Source organism: Crocuta crocuta, unplaced genomic scaffold (assembly GCF_008692635.1).
Source record: "Crocuta crocuta isolate KB4526 unplaced genomic scaffold, BGI_CrCroc_1.0 scaffold17, whole genome shotgun sequence".
Lineage (NCBI taxonomy): Eukaryota > Metazoa > Chordata > Mammalia > Carnivora > Hyaenidae > Crocuta > Crocuta crocuta.
In genome coordinates, this window is record NW_027532041.1 from 1,733,242 (window position 1) to 1,750,169 (window position 16,928).

The window sequence follows — 16,928 nt, forward strand, 5'->3', positions numbered from 1 at the left end:
CCCCCCCATTCCTCTTCCTTCTTGATGAATGATGTTTAACACTTGGTTCACTCTGTCTTTTCACTTCTTTTACTACCATCCACAAGGTATTCCTTCTCAGTAGCTGCTATTGTCAGTCCCTCCACCTCCTCACTTCTAATGATCTTTTCTGTCCACTGATTCTTTTGCTTCATACTTCACTGAGCAAAAGGAAGTAATCCGGGGTCCCTCATCTTTCGACCAGGTAAACCTCCAAGGTTCACCATCAATTCCCTAACATAATATCCCTACTTCCATCAAAGTTCTACCCAACCTGAGTTCTGGATCCCATCCTCCCTTGCTTTATCAAGGACTTCTCCTGTATTATTAATTTCTCCCTCTCTGCTGGGACCTTACCATTACCTTGAAAATATACTATATTTTCACCAATCCTAAAAACAAAACCAGACAAAGCATTTCCTGATACCACATCCTGCTCCAACTACTGCCCTGCATCTCTGCTCTCTTTCACAGAATTTCATGAAGAGCTGTGAATTGTCGTCTTTAATCCCTTACTTCACACACACTCTCAACCTGTCACACCTGAGATTTTCTCCTGTCATTCTATGGACATTGCAACCATGGCAATAAGCAAAACTAATAACTGTTTAGCGATACATACATTTCTGAAAGCTATGTGAAAAGTACTGATAAACATATAATCAGGATAGTGTCAATAGTATATTGGTAATTTTATAGTATTTAAGTTGAATGGTGGGTTTATTAACTATTCATTTTGCTGTCATCTTTGTAAGGAGAAAGTAGCTTACCCTAGGATAATCATAGTGGCAACAGAATAAATGAACAGATTTTGAATATGTTTAGGAGAGTCAAGTGCTGGTACTGTGGAATAAGGAAAAAGAATTTTTTTATTTGAAAAAGGAGAATTTAAGGATAATTTCTTGATTTTTGACTTCAGTAACTAGGTAGATGGTGGTATCATTTACTAAAATAGAAAATATTGAAACAGAAGTATTTTGGAAATAAGAAATAAATAGTATTTTGAAAACATTTTGTTTTGGAGAAAAACAGAGATATCTATCTATGTACCTGTCATCTGTCTGTCTAGTTTCAGAACTGTGGGACTGGATAAGGTCACCTGGGAAAAGAAGGGAGCCCAGGGAAAATCCATAGGGATTAGTATTGAGAAGAGAAAACTGACTAGCAAGAAACCAAAAAAAAAGTGGTCAGTGAAGAAGAATAAAATCCAGGAACATGAGATTTCAAAGAATTCAAAAGAATCAAGTACTTCAAGGAGGAAATAGCTCCCTTCTCCTACTGCAATGACCTTGAAGGCCATATGTTCCAGATGAGGGAAGGCCATAAGATTGTGTTGGAACTTTGCATTTCTTCTTGGTGTTGCATCCTCCAGGAATCTTTCCCTAATGTTCCAAAATAGACTCTTAGTCTGAGGATTTGACCAGTTATCACTGTGTCCCAGCGCCTGGCCTAGTTCCTGATACACACACACTTTCCTCACAGATCCATCTACAGCACTGTTNGGTGATCACCATCTTGTCAAATTAGTTGAGCTCAGGCACTGATTTCTTCCAGGATAGATGTTGGGCTTAGAGGGGACCAAAGAAGAGAGGAAGGCAGGGAGTGTCACTGGATCTCAAACATAACATTTTCCTTCTAATGAAAATGTTTGCATGTAAGTCTCTTTAAAAGGCTAAGAACCTTTAATTCTTTTCCTCAAGCCTTAGGCAGATAGACAGATAAATGATATTTTCAGGTTAAACTAATTTAGTAGTCAGCAAACTACAGCCAGTGGGTCAAATCTGCTCCCTGTTTAGCCTGTGGACTAACAATGGGTTTTACATTTTTAAATGGTTGAAAACAAACAGAAGAATAATTTTTAGTCACATGTGAAAATTGCACAAAATTCAAATTTCAGTATCCATAAATAAGGCTTAATTGGGACATGGCATTGTCTATGTATTTATACATGTCAGTGGCTGCTTGCACACTACAATAGCAAATTTTAGTACTGGTGACAGAGAGATGGTCGGCAAAGCTGAAAATATTTACTGTTTGGACTTTTACAGAAAATGTTTGCTTATCCCTAAGCTAAACCATTATTAAGTACTTGCTAACCAAAATGGTAAAATAACTTTCTTCTCAGAGTATTTAATTGGCTTTCTCAGAGCCAAGAGCTTGGGCTATGTGATAAAACATACCAGTGTTCAAAACCGGGGTCTCCAATTCTTAGTTCTGAGACTTTGAACAAGTTCTGTTAGCTCTAACATTTCATTTTTCAAATGAAGAAAACAACAGCTAAATTTACTGAATGCTTACCATGGGTCAGAGCTCTTCTTTTCACTAAAATTAACTCATTTTAGCAATATTTCAGAATTACAAATGAAAGAATGAATTGCCTAGCTTCTCAATGTGAGAAGCGGCAGCTGCAACTGGTGACCCTACACTTTCTCCCCTTTGGGAGTCTCTCACCAACCACCCATGCCACCACCTCTTACGGTGGGTGGGGGAAGGGGTTAGGGAGGTCTACTCCTTCACTGCTCTGGTGTAAGTTCAAGCATGTAGCATTTCATTTATTTATTAATTGGATATGGTAGAGTTTAACAAGACCAAAACATGTAAATTAGACTTAAAAAAAAATGGTGAATGAGCAGACAGAAACACCTAATTTATAGTATAGCTCCAAGGAATGGCTTGTTCATCTTTTTTTTGGAGTCTTTTCCTGGGTGTTTTAGGTAGTGAGGGAATCCCCTACTCTAACACCTTACTTTGCCAGATGTGCCTGGAGACCATGCAGCCCAAACTCAAGAATGTTTTCCCACTACAGGCCAAATATGGTTGCTCAGTTCTCAGTATCAGACCTGCTTTTGATGGACACAGATTGAGGGACTGTCCTGTTACAAAGAGGAAAGCAGTTTCTTTCCTTCCACTCCTTACTTAATGGTCATTTAAAAAGTGTTTTTCATGGAGGACCATGAGAGGAGTTGAATTTAATGACTTAGGAAAGGGCCATATGGAGTAAATAAAGCCCTCATTCTCTACTGACATGATTTAAATAACTGTGCCCAATCCACCAGAAGATAAAAATTGCTTAGTTATAGGCAGCAAAGGCTCCAAAGAACTCTATCATAAGATCATTCAAAGTTTTAAAGAGTAACTAAAAAGAAAAAAAAAGCTTACTAGTAATTTTTTTTAATGCCAAGTTACATATGAGTACACATTCAAAGGCTGAAAAGGAAGAAGTGTTAAAAAAAATTCACACCTTTTTGGTTTACATCAATTGGTGTTTCATAAAGAAACTGATGACAGAAATAGCGGTAAGGGGTAAAAACGAAGCCGCTTAGAGTAAGAGGGAAGAGGTCCTACATCAACCCCAGAAAGATGAAACACAGAAAAGGGAGATGCAGACACTAAAAGGAAACCAACAGAGCTTGGTAAATGTGATGCATCTCAGAGTATGGGTTTCTCTCTTCATGAATGCCTGCAATTACTGTGAAGAAGCCAGTTCCTTCATTCAATTCATAACTGTCCATGAGTTCACAACCATAACAAGTTGCTGCACTCATTGTTATGATAGTGGTTTATTTTAGGGGCTTTGAGAAAATTACTGTTGTTACGGTCCTATCTTGAACTGTTTTTAATTCAACAAATACTTTCAGAAAAACAAAAAAAGAAAAAGAAAAAAAACCTATTTACACATCTCCAAAGAGGTCATTATTAAATGTCAGTAAGAATGACAAGAATTCACAAGCCCAGAATTTCCCTGGTTTATAGTTAAGACTAATGTGACAGAACTTAAAAACTGCTCAGCCTATTTACTACCCTGGCCTTGGACATAAAATATGGCCCTTTTTTTTTTAATTTTTTTATTTCTAGGAGAGAGAGAGAGAGACAGCGCGAGCAGGGGAGGGTCAGAGAGAGAGGGAGACACAGCCTCTGAAACAGGCTCCAGGCTCCGAGCTGGCAGTCAGCACAGAGCCTGACACGGGGCTCGAACCCACGAACCACGAGATCATGACCTAAGCTAAAGTCGGATGCTTAACCAACTAAGCCACCCAGGTGCCCCAAAATATGGCCCATTTTGAAAAATTTTATCTGTAGGACACATAAACAAAGTCTCATACATGAAGCATTGGAAAAAACATATTACTTTGACTATGCTTAAAAAGCTCTGGATTATAAAAATGACAAACATTTAAACAGAGAGCAAGTGGCTCAACATTAATTTTAAGAGGTTTTTATCATAAATGAGAGGGAATAAATTATAATGTATTAGATGGATTTATTTTAAAATAGTTTTTAAAATACAGAAATGCAATTAATATATGAAGAAAGGGAAATAGTGATTATTCTACAATTTATATATTAGGTATTATATTTTAGTAATAGTCTCTTTGGGTACTTGAAAGTCACCTGGGTATCAATAAGTGTCATCAGCTATCAAAGGCCATTCACAGCTCACAGAAAAATGAATATAATTCATGTCATGAAACTAATTTACAGTCATACATATCCGTAAGTTTTACAAATAAACATTCAGATTTCTCACATTAATACTTTAAAATATTCAGATAATAAAGCAATGGATTATATGCCAATAATTTTTCTTATGAGCCAAATTTACAGACTGAAAAGCTATACACTATGTCAGTAAATGAGTGCTTTTAAAGACTAATATTCAGATAATTATTTCTTGTGTATCCAAAGACTTATTAATATTGACATCAAGTTCATATAGCTATTTGTGTTTCAATAGCTATTTGTGTTAATATTTGTGTTAATATTGACATCAAGTTCATCAAGCAAATGTTTGATTACATCTTAGTTTGATTATACCTTACACCTTAGTAAGTTCTCTTCCCTATAATTACCAAAAGAAAAGCCTATCAGACTGAGAAATGTATTCGATATTCTTTCCATAGCTATGCGCAGGCTGGTGGTCCTCATTTGAGCAGTGTGTATCAAAGGCATGATGAAGTGCAGTGCTGTAATATATAGAGGAGAGAGGACTGGGGGATGTTAACTTTTATTTTAAAATATATGTCTCCAGAGTCTACCTTCTTTCAAGCTTTTAATTTTCATAGAACCCAGAAGGTAAAATGTATCAAGTTTTAACTATAAGGGAATGAAATTACTGGTTGTGGTTTTGTGGAATGAGAGAATTACTGAGACAGTAATAGAAACAAGAAATAGAAATAGGGGGCACCCTGGGTGTCTCAGTCAGTTAAGTGTCCAACTCTTGATTTTTGCTCAGGTCATGATCTCATGGTTAGTGAGATTGAGACCAGTGTTGGGCTGGCGCTAATAGTGTGGAGTCTGCTTTAGATTCTCTTTCTCCTCTCTTTCTACCCCTCCCTGCCATTTGTACACATGTGTTCTCTCTCTCTAAATAAATAAGTAAACTTAAAATATAAACATATCTCCCTGGATAATTACAGTACTTAAGCTAATGTCAAAATTAACTTAATTAATATACCCATTTCCTTGTTATTTAATATGTTAAATTAACTTGTTGATTCAGTACCAGTACTTTAGAGATCCCTCTCCTGTCTCTCCTCTCTCTCCTCCCGCCCTCCTTTCTAAAACACATACCTTCGTCTGGTGTTTGGGTCCTGAATGGTTCACTCCAATCACTCCAGCTACCTTTTGATAGATGTAGCTTAGAGGAAATCTGAAATTCATACTCTGTAAATGGTTTCAGATCCAGAAGATCCTGTCTTCCTTTGGCATTTGTAGGACTGACCTTGAAACAGACAAGATTTTTAAAAGTATCTATTAAAATTAAAGAATTTTGACACACATAGGTAAGAAACTTGAGTAGTTAACTCTTTCTCTTTTTTTACATCTGTAATTCATTGAGAAAAAATACCAATGACAGGATTACTGAATATACATGTTAATCTGAAATAGCTTCTCATTAAAAACAAACCCTGGGGAGTAAGAATCCATCTATAAGGGTCTCAAAGGGGATACTGAAACAAGCTGAAAAATTAGTAAAGGTTGAAAAAATACCCCTTTTCAGAAAAAACCTGGAGAATTTTCTAGAGGCTGTTTTTTATTTGGTCATAATTAGAATGTGATAAAGCATTTATCACAGACATAGAACAGCTTCAAAAAGAAACTTTTAATCATACTAAAAAAGTAATTACTGTATTTCTCCTGAGTTCCAGTTATATGTGGAACTTATCCTTTGTTACTATTATAAGCCATTATATTTTACAAATATAGTAGGAGGAATTACAATCCTAAAATTTAATTATAAAAAAATTAATGTCTAATATATAAAAGTGTGGGCTTTATCTTTGGAATATTCAATTCCATATAAGCCTCTATGGACATGTCCTATTTTCTAATATGTAAAAAAAAGATTACTAAAAAGTAAAAGAGTACATAACAGAGGTACAATGAATCCTTTACTAATTGTAGAAAATTAATATGAGTTTACAGAAGCTTGTGGCCTAAAAAAATTCAAAATCGATCAAAATTCAAGATATTTCTTAATAAACAGAGGTGTATATGACTTTATGATCTCTCTCAAGTGTGTACGTTAGGGATAAATATTCTTAAACCTCATATTTTGCTGGCATGAAAAGACAGAGCCCCTCCCTGGTTTTCCCCTTTACTCTAAAAACCATTACCATCATCCAGGACCTGCTGCTTTTGGGCCGGTATCTGAGTCGATTAAGCAACACCAGTCCTTCATCTCTCCACTGAAGGATACATCTGCTCACAGAAGCATTTACACATTTGATTCTGATGTCCCATGGAGGAAGAGGCTTCACTAGTAATCAGGACAAACAAAAAACTGTGATTCAGTCTCCAAAATCGGAAATAACCTTTGATTTGACATAAGCCAGGAGGAACAGTTCATTTCTAAGATGCATGACTACCAAAGATGGTGACATATATAAGAAGGAAATCCCTGGCTTTTACAGAGAGAGAGAAAAAAGTTTGATCCACTACTAAATAATTAAAATAATTCTCCTTAATCTACCCTCATTTTTTACCAAATAAACTACCTCCAACATTAGTGACAGTATCAACTGCATTTAATCCAGTGTATAAAGAAAACCAGTGCACCAAATCCAAGAGTTCCAATGGCTGACAAGGCAGGGATGGCTACTGGTGATCACCTCTCAGAAGAAGAAATGGTGGTAGGGAAAGATCATACAGAAGGGACACAGGAACAGAGAACAGAGGAAAATAATAAGAGGAAAAGAAGATGCCTTACAGAGAAATAGTCAATGAAGAAGTATGATAGGTAAGGTATAATAAATGCCTGTGTCAAGATCCATAGCAATATGTGCTGTGCAAAGAGGTGTTGTGGGAAGAGAGAAGAGAGACACATAATGTAAGGCTGGAAGTTAAGGCAGACCAGAAGCCCAGTCCTAACTGGGGAATACCTGACAGTGGCTTCTGATTCAACTGGGCCAATTATATTCGCTCAGAAATGTGCTGAGACTGGCTCGCTCCAGCTCCCAAGTGATGAGAAGAATGGAAGTAGGTATTCTCAGAGCAAGATACATTTGTGCCTTGATACACTTTTAAAAAAAGCTTATTTATTTTGAGAGACAGAGTGGGCAGAAGTGGGAGGGAGGGGGGGAGGGGGGGAGACAGAGAGAGAGAGAGAGAGAGAGAGAGAGAGAATCCCAAGTAGGCTCCGCACTGTGAGCATAGAGCTCCATGCAGGGCTCAAACCCATGAACCATGAAATCATGACCTGAGCTGAAATTGAGTTGGATACTTAACTGACTGAGCCACCCTGGCACCTTGGTATATTTTATTGATAGTTTGCACCTCTGATCTGGCCCAGCAAACCCACAGGTAGCCTATCTCAGAATAGTGGAGTAACCATGGGGGTAAAAAGATATCTCTGACAACAAATGCCTACACTGAGTTTCATGAATAACCCTGCAGGACCCTCTCCTCAGTCAAATAGTATCATTGGCAGCTAGTGCCTCTATGGGACTAAGCTCTTTTTTCTCCAATGGAGAGAATAATGTTGAATATTCCATTTTGTATGGCCATCTCCATAAAGCTCTAGGATCACACACTCTTTTCCTTGCATCGAAGTAACATCTTTGTGCCACTGTCCCTATTGAAACAATCACATATAGAACATTCAAGTGATTTTCAAAATAATGTTCATGTACCAATGAATGATATCTACAAAATGTGATATAAAATGTACCTATGTCCAAGAATGTAAATGTGGATGGAACTGAAGAAGCATTTCCAAGACTATTGATAGCAGTAACCCTGACTGTGTAACTGGATTCAGAAAATTCAGGGGTTAGGTTAATTCCAAGGTCCAAATGGTCACAATAATGATCATTACATTGCCTCTGCCAAGTGAAATTTTTTGGTCCATTTAACCTGTAAATAAAAGACAATTGTGTTTAGCAAGATACTTTATGAGTACTTATTCCTTTTAGTACAAAAGGGATATAATATTCAAATATTCAAAATTCTAGACATTTTGTGAAGGTCAATTGGATACATTATGGGAATATTTGTATTCTATGGTAATAAATAGGACCATATTTTCTCCCCTTTTTTAGTAGGATTGAGACTCTTTTTTAAGTAGACTCCACATCCAGCATAGAGCCCAATGCAGAGCTTGAACTCATAGCCCTGAGATCAAGACCTGAGCTCAGATCAAGAGTCAGAGGCTTAACCAACTGAACCACCCAAGCACTCCAGATTGAGACTTTCTGATGTGCATATAGATACATAGCCCAAAAACCTGGCTGACATTCTGACTCCTCAGGGCAGATCCAACTGTAATCCAAAGATCCATGGCCCTAGGCATTCACTGCACAGAAAGAAGTACCAACTTCTAGTACAGCCTGGAACCTTGGGCTCTACTTTCTTTCCCCCATTTCCTGTTCACTTCGGCATAGTGCTGGATCTTTGGATAGGATTATGGAATCAACTCCAGGGAACAGAATCTTCCAGACTCTTCTTTGTATGGACTTCCAGATCACACAAAGGTGCTTTGAAAAGAAACTCCTCCAAAGCTAATGGAAAGCTACCACAAGGAGGAGTCTATATATTATAACCCCAAGAGTCTGCAACCACAAAAGAAGAGATATAATTCAGCCAGTTCAACCCTATTAGAGCAGGAAGGAACATGCATAACATAAGCCTTGAATGCTCTGAAGAGAACTCTGAGTTAGATTGCTGACCCAAGACATCAGTTCTTACATTTGGATGAATGAATCAGTTTTAATTGATGAACACTAGAATTTTTGTTAAAATATCTAATTATCTAGAGGTATCTATTGCTTCTCTCTGGTAAATATAAAACTGTTATTTCTAAGCGTACATCTAACTGAATTCCTAATTATAGTCCAAGATAATACCTACAAAACAAGTGCAAAAATACAGTTTCTCACTCACTGTAAAGTATATGCAGTGTACAGGTGGGTGTCTCGTCCTCTGTCCCAGATGCAGTTTACAGTCCCATGTTCTCCCTTCTGTATACAAGATAAGTTTTGAGGTTGCTCCGGAACAACTTTAAAAAGGAAGTGCAAAGCCTCACATTTTAAACGGTACACAGTTCATATCCTAGTCACATTGTTATTTCACAACAAGATAACGATACTTTTCCCTATGTCTAGATTCCATCAAGTTCAAATTTGCTTCCAAGGCATGAATGTCTTCTAATAACAATAGCAAATATGGATCAAACGCTACATGCTGAGTCTTATGCACTGTGGGTGGCTTTTCTCAATTAGATGTCATAGCAACTACTACATCAAATATTCATTGTTTTTTTAAAATAATTTTTTGAATGTCTTTATTTAAGAGAGACAACATGAGCAGGGGGTTGTCAGAAAGAAGGGGAGTTAGAGAATCCAAAGACAGGCTCCAGGCTCTGAGCTAGCTGTCAGCACAGAGCCTGACACAGGGCTCGAACCCACGAACCGTGAGATCATGACCTGAGCCGAAGTTGGATGCTTAACCGACTGAGCCACCCAGGCATCCCTATTGTTATCATCATCAATGTATTGAAGAGGAAACTAAAACTCAGAAGTTAAATATCTTGCCCCAAATTACAAAACTGTGATGTGGCAGAATCAGGGCTCCAGCCCTGGTGCAGCTGACTTGAGTCCAAGCCTTTTACCACCATACTCCACCATTTACCCTGACAGCTGAATATCCAGTGCTAGCTTCATTACCACTGGTGATGATTTTACTGATTTAGATTTAGAGTGAAGTCCATTAAACTATTAGAAACCTTTAAACTTTATTTTTTTAACTTTACTGGTTTTTTAAATGTTTAGTTTTGAGAGAGAGCGAGCATGAGCAGGGAGGTACAGAGAGAGAGAGAGGGGGACAGAGGATCCAAGCAGGCTTTGACCTGATGGCAGAGAGCCAGACGCAGGTCTTGAAATCATGAACCACAAGATCATGACCTGAGCCAAAGCTGGATATTCAACTGACTGAGCCACCCAAGTGCCCCCAAATATTAGAAACCTTTAAAAATTAGGGGCTCTTTCTCTTCCTAGACCTGATATTTGCTCCCAAGACACTTCTACCAACTAGCCCTAGTCATGTCCTTCTGAGCTGTACCAGCTAAATCTGATTTCTGTAGCATCACTTTCAACACTTCATAAGCATTTATAAGATGATTCTTTATGTACATGGACACTGAGTACCTTCCCTGGGGTGGGCACAGTGTTAGCTATGGACATACAAATGTGTACAAGGCAAGATCCCTCTACCTTAAGGTGTGTATTTGCAAATTAAGCCATTTTATAGTCAAAGGCAAAACCCAAAGCTAGCAGTTTCTCAGATTTAGTGAAGGTAAGGGAAAACAATCTGTTAATCATTCATCTCATTGTATTCTAATACTGAGACCCACATGTAATAGATGTTTCCTTTGGGTGAGATAAAAAAAGTATATCACTAAAGCCCTAAATATTCTCTGCACCAAAAATAAAAAGTTGTAATTGATGGAATAAATGGCCTTTTTTCTTCTTTTGTCGTCCTTAGCAAACATTACAGACTTGGGCATGATAATTGCCCACTATGTGATGGTGGACAAGAAAACTTCTCAGAGGTTCAATTTTTTCATCTATAAAATGGGTATAATAATATGAAGCTCATATAGTTTTGTTTGATGGAATAATAAACTTTCTTTTCCTGAAAGAACAGACTCATATATACATGAATATTTATATATTACATTGAATATTACATATGAAATACATATGTATTTCAAATTACATATGAAATATATTACATATGAAACACACACTCTGTATACATTGTAACAGTTCCCTAGGAAAGGGTGCAGGGAAGAAAATATTGTGAACATGGTTAAATGTACAAATACACTGTACATATCTGTATACATAACTCCTTATGACCAATCCACTTAGAATACTACATTAACTTCTGATTTTATGTACTACTTTTTATTTATCTTGGAGTCAGTAATAAATTGTCTTGTTTCTCCATTTGTTTAGTTTTCTTATTATTAATTCCAAACTCTCAAGCCAGTTATCTGAATCACTGTTTAACATATTCAAATGTTGTTTCATTTGCCTGAAGACCTCTTTCTTGGGTCCTTGTAAACTTTCCAATAAGATAAGTTTGCCTTGTGGCTGGTATAATAGCTGTTATTCTGATATTGCCAGTCCTTAGTATCATGGAAATTACTCTTTTTCTGGTGTTTGATCTCCTATTTCTTAAATCTAATTCTTTCTTCTCCCTTGATTTAAGTATTTGTGTTGGTGGGGTATATCCTCCAGTAGTTCCCTGGAAAAGGATACAAGAAGGAATTATTTTGACGATGACTGAAAATATCTTTATTCTACCCTCACACTTGACTGATACTTAGGCTGAGTACTGAATTCTAAATTAAGAAGAATTTTCATCCAGGATTCCGAAGGCAATGCTCTATTGTTTTCCATATTCTAGGGTGCTGTTGAGAAGCCTGAAGCCATTTTGATTCTTGAACCACTGTTTTTAATCTTCAGAAGACTGTAAAATCTTTTCTTTGTTCCCACTATTCTGATTTTTCAGAAATATGTGCTTAATGAGGGTCTACTTTCTTCTGGATTCTCTGAGTTTATACATTCTAGGAACTTTTGTCCTTCAGTTTGGGAAATAGTCTTGAATTATTTTTCTGTTGATTCTCTCTTCTCAATTTTTTTCTTTCTAAACATCTCATTTTCATAGGTTGGATCTTCCTCTAATTTTGTCTTATCCTCTATATTTTTAAGCTCTTGATCTTTCTGCTCTACCATCAAAGAAAAACTTCCTCAGTATATATGTCTATGCTTATTAAGTTTTTCATTTGTTTATCTTTGGGGGCCATATTTTCTATTCTCTGAATATTTTCTTTCCATACACCAACCTATTTTTGTTCTGTATGCAATAGCTTCTCTCAATTCTCTGAGGGTATCAAGGACAGTTGTTTTAAAAAAATATTTCTTCTCCCTGAATACACTCTATTTCTTCCACTTTGCTTATATGCTTTGTTCCATATGTTTGTTCTGGTTTCTATCTTTCATAGTAGACATTTTCCCCAGATCCTTATAGTTTTACTCATGTATAGAAGTGAAGCACTAAATTACAGATTGAAGCTCTCTGTATGTGTGTCAGTTGAGGGGCATTTGCTGACTTTGGGTTTCACTCCAGGGAGATCTGGAGATCTGTACTGTTATTTTAGTTTATTAAAATTTTTTAAAAAATATTTATTTTTTGAGAGAGGCAGAGCACAAACGGGAGAGGGGGAGCAGAGAGGGAGTCATAGAATTGGAAGCAGGCTCCAGGCTTCCAGCTGTCAGCACATAGCCTGACCCAAAGCCCAAACCCACAAATGGGGAGATCATGATCTGAGCTGAAATCGAATGCTCAACCAACTGAGCCACCCAGGTGCCCCAGTATTGTCAATAATCTTAGATACTTCCTCTTGGCCTTGTCATAGTTCTCAGAAAAGTATATTCTAACTTGAGTGGGGGAGGGAACAGCATTGAAGGGAGCTATATGTAGATGTTCCTTTAATCCCTCTGTTTTTCAGCATGGTATTACCAATCTCAGCTGAACTGGTTGGAATTAGTTTAGTGACCCTCTCATGCCAAGTCTCCAGTCTTATGCCAGAGTAGTAGAGCAGTGAATGTCTAGCTACATGGGATTTGGAAAGAGATCTGAGAATCTGTTTTTCAAATAGAATTTCAACCAAATCTCTCATTTTTAGTCCTTACTCCCAGAAAGACATAGTATCACCAATTTCTGCTTTCTGGGTTGGAATCTTCTGCATTCAATCATGTTGCCTCATGACATTTCTCATTGCCAGCTGCTGGCTAAGCCAATTATTACTGGTCTACCTGCTTTCTAGCTTCCATAAGTTTGTTGATATGTCTTCTCTCCCATCTTTTTGTCCTTTAGGGTTTGTGCCTCTAGAAAACTTTATTGCATCTTGGCTTAATTTCAAGGGAGATGAATGTATATACATGTCTTCAAACCACCATTATTACCCTAACTCTTCTTAGGGTCCTTTGATGACCAAATGACATATAAAGCATGTGGTACTTTTAAGTAAAGAAAAAGCTAGTTCTCACTCATACATTTACTCCTAAAAGTTTTCAGAGACTCTCATTTTATTTTTATTTTTATTTTTTTATTATTTTTTTTTAATGTTTTTTATTTATTTCTAGGAGAGAGAGAGAGAGAGAGACAGCGTGAGCAGGGGATGGTCAGAGAGAGAGGGAGTCACAGACTGAAACAGGCTCCAGGCTCTGAGCTGGCAGCCAGCACAGAGACCAACGCGGGGCTCGAACCCACGAACCGCGAGATCATGACCTAAGCCAAAGTCGGACGCTTAACCGACCAAGCCACCCAGGCGCCCCTAGAGACTCACATTTTAAAAAGCACAGCTTTTACTCACAAATCAACTTTCCCAATGTGAGGTCCCCACACCCCAGGACTTGGTTTTGGCAGAGACTATCTGTCCCAGGGGAAAACAGACCTTATTCTCTTCAATACAAGTGTATAATAGCTGACATCAAAAAAAAGGACAGAAATAAAAGCCTCTTAAAATTAAAATAGCTTACAATATAATAAATTGTTATGAGTACTATGGTTATTGTTGTTTTTAAAAGCCCTATTTACTATGGGAAATTAATTGTCTTGGAAAAACAGTTTTCAGAAATATCAACAGCCCAGCATATGTTGAAAACACCCAAGGGCACCTGGATGGCTCAATTGATTGAGCATCTGACTTCAGCTCAGGTCATGATCTCTTAGTTCATAGGTTGAGTCCTGGGGCAGGCTCTCTGCTATGAGCACAGAGGCCATTTTGAATTCTCTGTTCCCCTCTATGTCTGCCCCTCCTTCACTCGCTCTCTCTTACTCTCTGTCACTCATAAATAAATAAACATTTAAAAAAAACCCACCCAAGCAAGAATCCATTGTCCCTCATTTATTGCCTTGATTTTCTAAATAGTTTGTGGATCAATCCTATGAGGTTAAACTAGAGCACTGATTGCTTAGTTACTACACAATTTGAATGAGGTCTTGGCAGCAGAACAGTCCAAGCCCTAGAAAGGGCTGGGAAGAAAGGCTAAATTACCCATTCCCAGTTCTGAGAAAACAGCCAACTTTATGACAGCATTCTCAGGGTATATAATGGCACTGTGGACACCACTTATCACAAAAAAGAAAAGGGGCTCTTTACTCCCTCACTTTACCCTTTATTCCCTCACTAGACAGGATTTCACTATACTAGGTGAAATCAAAATTCATTATGTCTTTTCTTGGAATGACTAGCCATACTCAGAAAAAGGTGCTGCTTCCAGTCAGTCCTTCACCTCAAAGGTGCTAACCTTGGTTAAAGAGCAGCCATTTGATGGTGTGGTTACCACACTGGAGCACACTGTGTAAGTAACATTCCAGCAGCACCACCTAACTTTGCTGCACTGTGAAAGATTCTCTTGACCATCTCCCTAGGTTTTCTGATGTTGAAACTGTCACAAATGCATCTGCACATTCTGGATGGAAAAATTTTTAAATGAAAAGGGGTTGTAGCACTCTAACTTACCTGAGAAAAGGTATGAAATGGAATGGGATGGCTAAAGACATGTGCAAGGACACTGCCTTTAAGGCTATTGTTAGCCTAGTAAATATGAAGAAAACATCAGCAGCACTGTGAACACCCACAACTGACATCTACGCCAGGGAATATCTAATACACATGTAATGTTGGTCTACTAAGATGGCAAGTTACCTCAGGTGAAATACTCAGGTGTTCTGAGGACAATGAAGGTGAGGGCCAATGGTGTTTTTTTAGAAAAGTTTTGATTTTGTCTATCACTTTCTTGTCCTTTCTTTTAAGGAAAATGGGGTTGCCTACCCCACACACCCCGACACACTGTGCACAGGCAGAAAAGAGTCAAGCCGAATGAAACTTCAACCCTAAAGCTTATCATTAGGTGCTTTCCAAGTGCCTAGTACTAGATTAAACACTTTGCATACCAAGTGTCATCTATTCACTACAACTGTATTTCTGAAGTAGGTGTTAGTATCTTCATAACACAGAAAAACTGGGGCTCAGAGAATTGAAACTGCCTACTGCTAAGTGACAGGGTTGGGCTTTAAAGCCCATGTTTAGGATACCATAGGCAGTCAGAGCCAAGAGTACATGACCCATAAGTGGTATGCATAGGAGGCCCTGAACTGGAAGAGGAGGACTGGGTCTGGTTTATGTTTTAGCCTCCAGTGATTTGTTCAGATGTTTGCTTGGTATTCTGCTCAGTGCTTCTGGTGACTCTCAGGCAAAATTGCTTGGCACCAACCATATCCTTGCAGGTCAAAGAATAATGGTTTCCATCTTTAGGAAAGAGTCTCATTGAGCTCTGTATCGCTGTCTTCATGTCGGAGGCCCTGTCCTTGCATCTTGGTCAGTCATTCTACTATACCAATTCCTCCTACTCCCCCATGCCTTTCACTGGCCACTCCAGAGCTTATCTGGAAACATGGAAGCACAGAATGAGATGGGATGACTCAGAGCCCATCCATGCTCACTGGACTGTCTGGCTGGGCTCTCAAGGCTATAGACTGTAGGCTGCAGTTTACAAGCATTAGGCAGGTGTACTTCCAGCTCACCCTAGGCACTGTGGGTCATGCTGTAGATGCCGACTCTGATGTCTTAGTTGTTACTCCCGGAAGTGGCCTGGAGGGACCAGCGGTGCAAGCCAGCATGTAGGGGAGTTGATACCCTGTGGCCAAACTTTGACCAATAACAGATAGTTAAATTCTTCTCTTTCTTTGTCATTGTATTTCCATACATTTTTTTTTTTCTGGGAATGTCCCTAAGTGACCAAGCAATCAGCTGTATTTTCTTTTGATGCTGTGGCCAGCTCAGTAACTTGACCTCTTTCTGTTTGCGTTGGTCTTTTCATGGCTCACCCTCCCATTCTTGCTTCCCTGAGACTATAGAATTCCCTTCTCCCAATGAAGCATGAGCATGTCAGTTCTGCTTCAGGGAGCTTTCTAGAAAACTCAGCTAAAGATAGTGTGGCAACAGTTCTCTTTTAACCTCTGCTAAGTAGAACCAGTGGTCAGGAGTAAGTATGGATGTAAGGACCATTAAGTTAGGGAAAGGAGAACTGGTCAGCCTCGGGTGGTCAGCCTGGACTTCTTAAGTCAAAAAAGGTACCTCTTTCATCTTTTTAGGAGGTTTTAGCTTTGAATAAATTCTCATAAATCAAGAAGGCATGAAGAGTCAGCTGCAGGGATTCTCTTTCCTACCACTGGAGTCCAAGGACAGCAGGTAAACGGTCTCAATGGGTAAAACACTAGTGGGGAGGGAAAGAGAGAGGGAGAGAGAGAGAGGGAGAGAGAGAGACAACACTACTAAGTGAGACCCCAATTCTATTGATTTCTGGATTTCTTACAATGAGATGCTCATATGGCTA

General features: G+C 38.3%; 1 protein-coding gene across 2 annotated transcripts in view; it reads right to left on the reverse strand.

Annotated features, from left to right (window-relative positions):
- IL12RB2 (interleukin 12 receptor subunit beta 2) overlaps nucleotides 1-16,928 on the reverse strand; it is a 77,675-nt gene that overhangs the window by 46,156 nt on the left and 14,591 nt on the right. For both annotated transcript variants that reach the window (XM_077776314.1, XM_077776315.1), the window contains exons 4-7: nucleotides 9,400-9,514; nucleotides 8,189-8,373; nucleotides 6,636-6,778; nucleotides 5,590-5,740 (exon numbers count right to left, since the gene is read on the reverse strand). In XM_077776314.1, coding sequence (XP_077632440.1) covers nucleotides 5,590-5,740; nucleotides 6,636-6,778; nucleotides 8,189-8,373; nucleotides 9,400-9,514 — 594 coding nt within the window. The remainder of the gene's footprint in view (nucleotides 1-5,589; nucleotides 5,741-6,635; nucleotides 6,779-8,188; nucleotides 8,374-9,399; nucleotides 9,515-16,928) is intronic.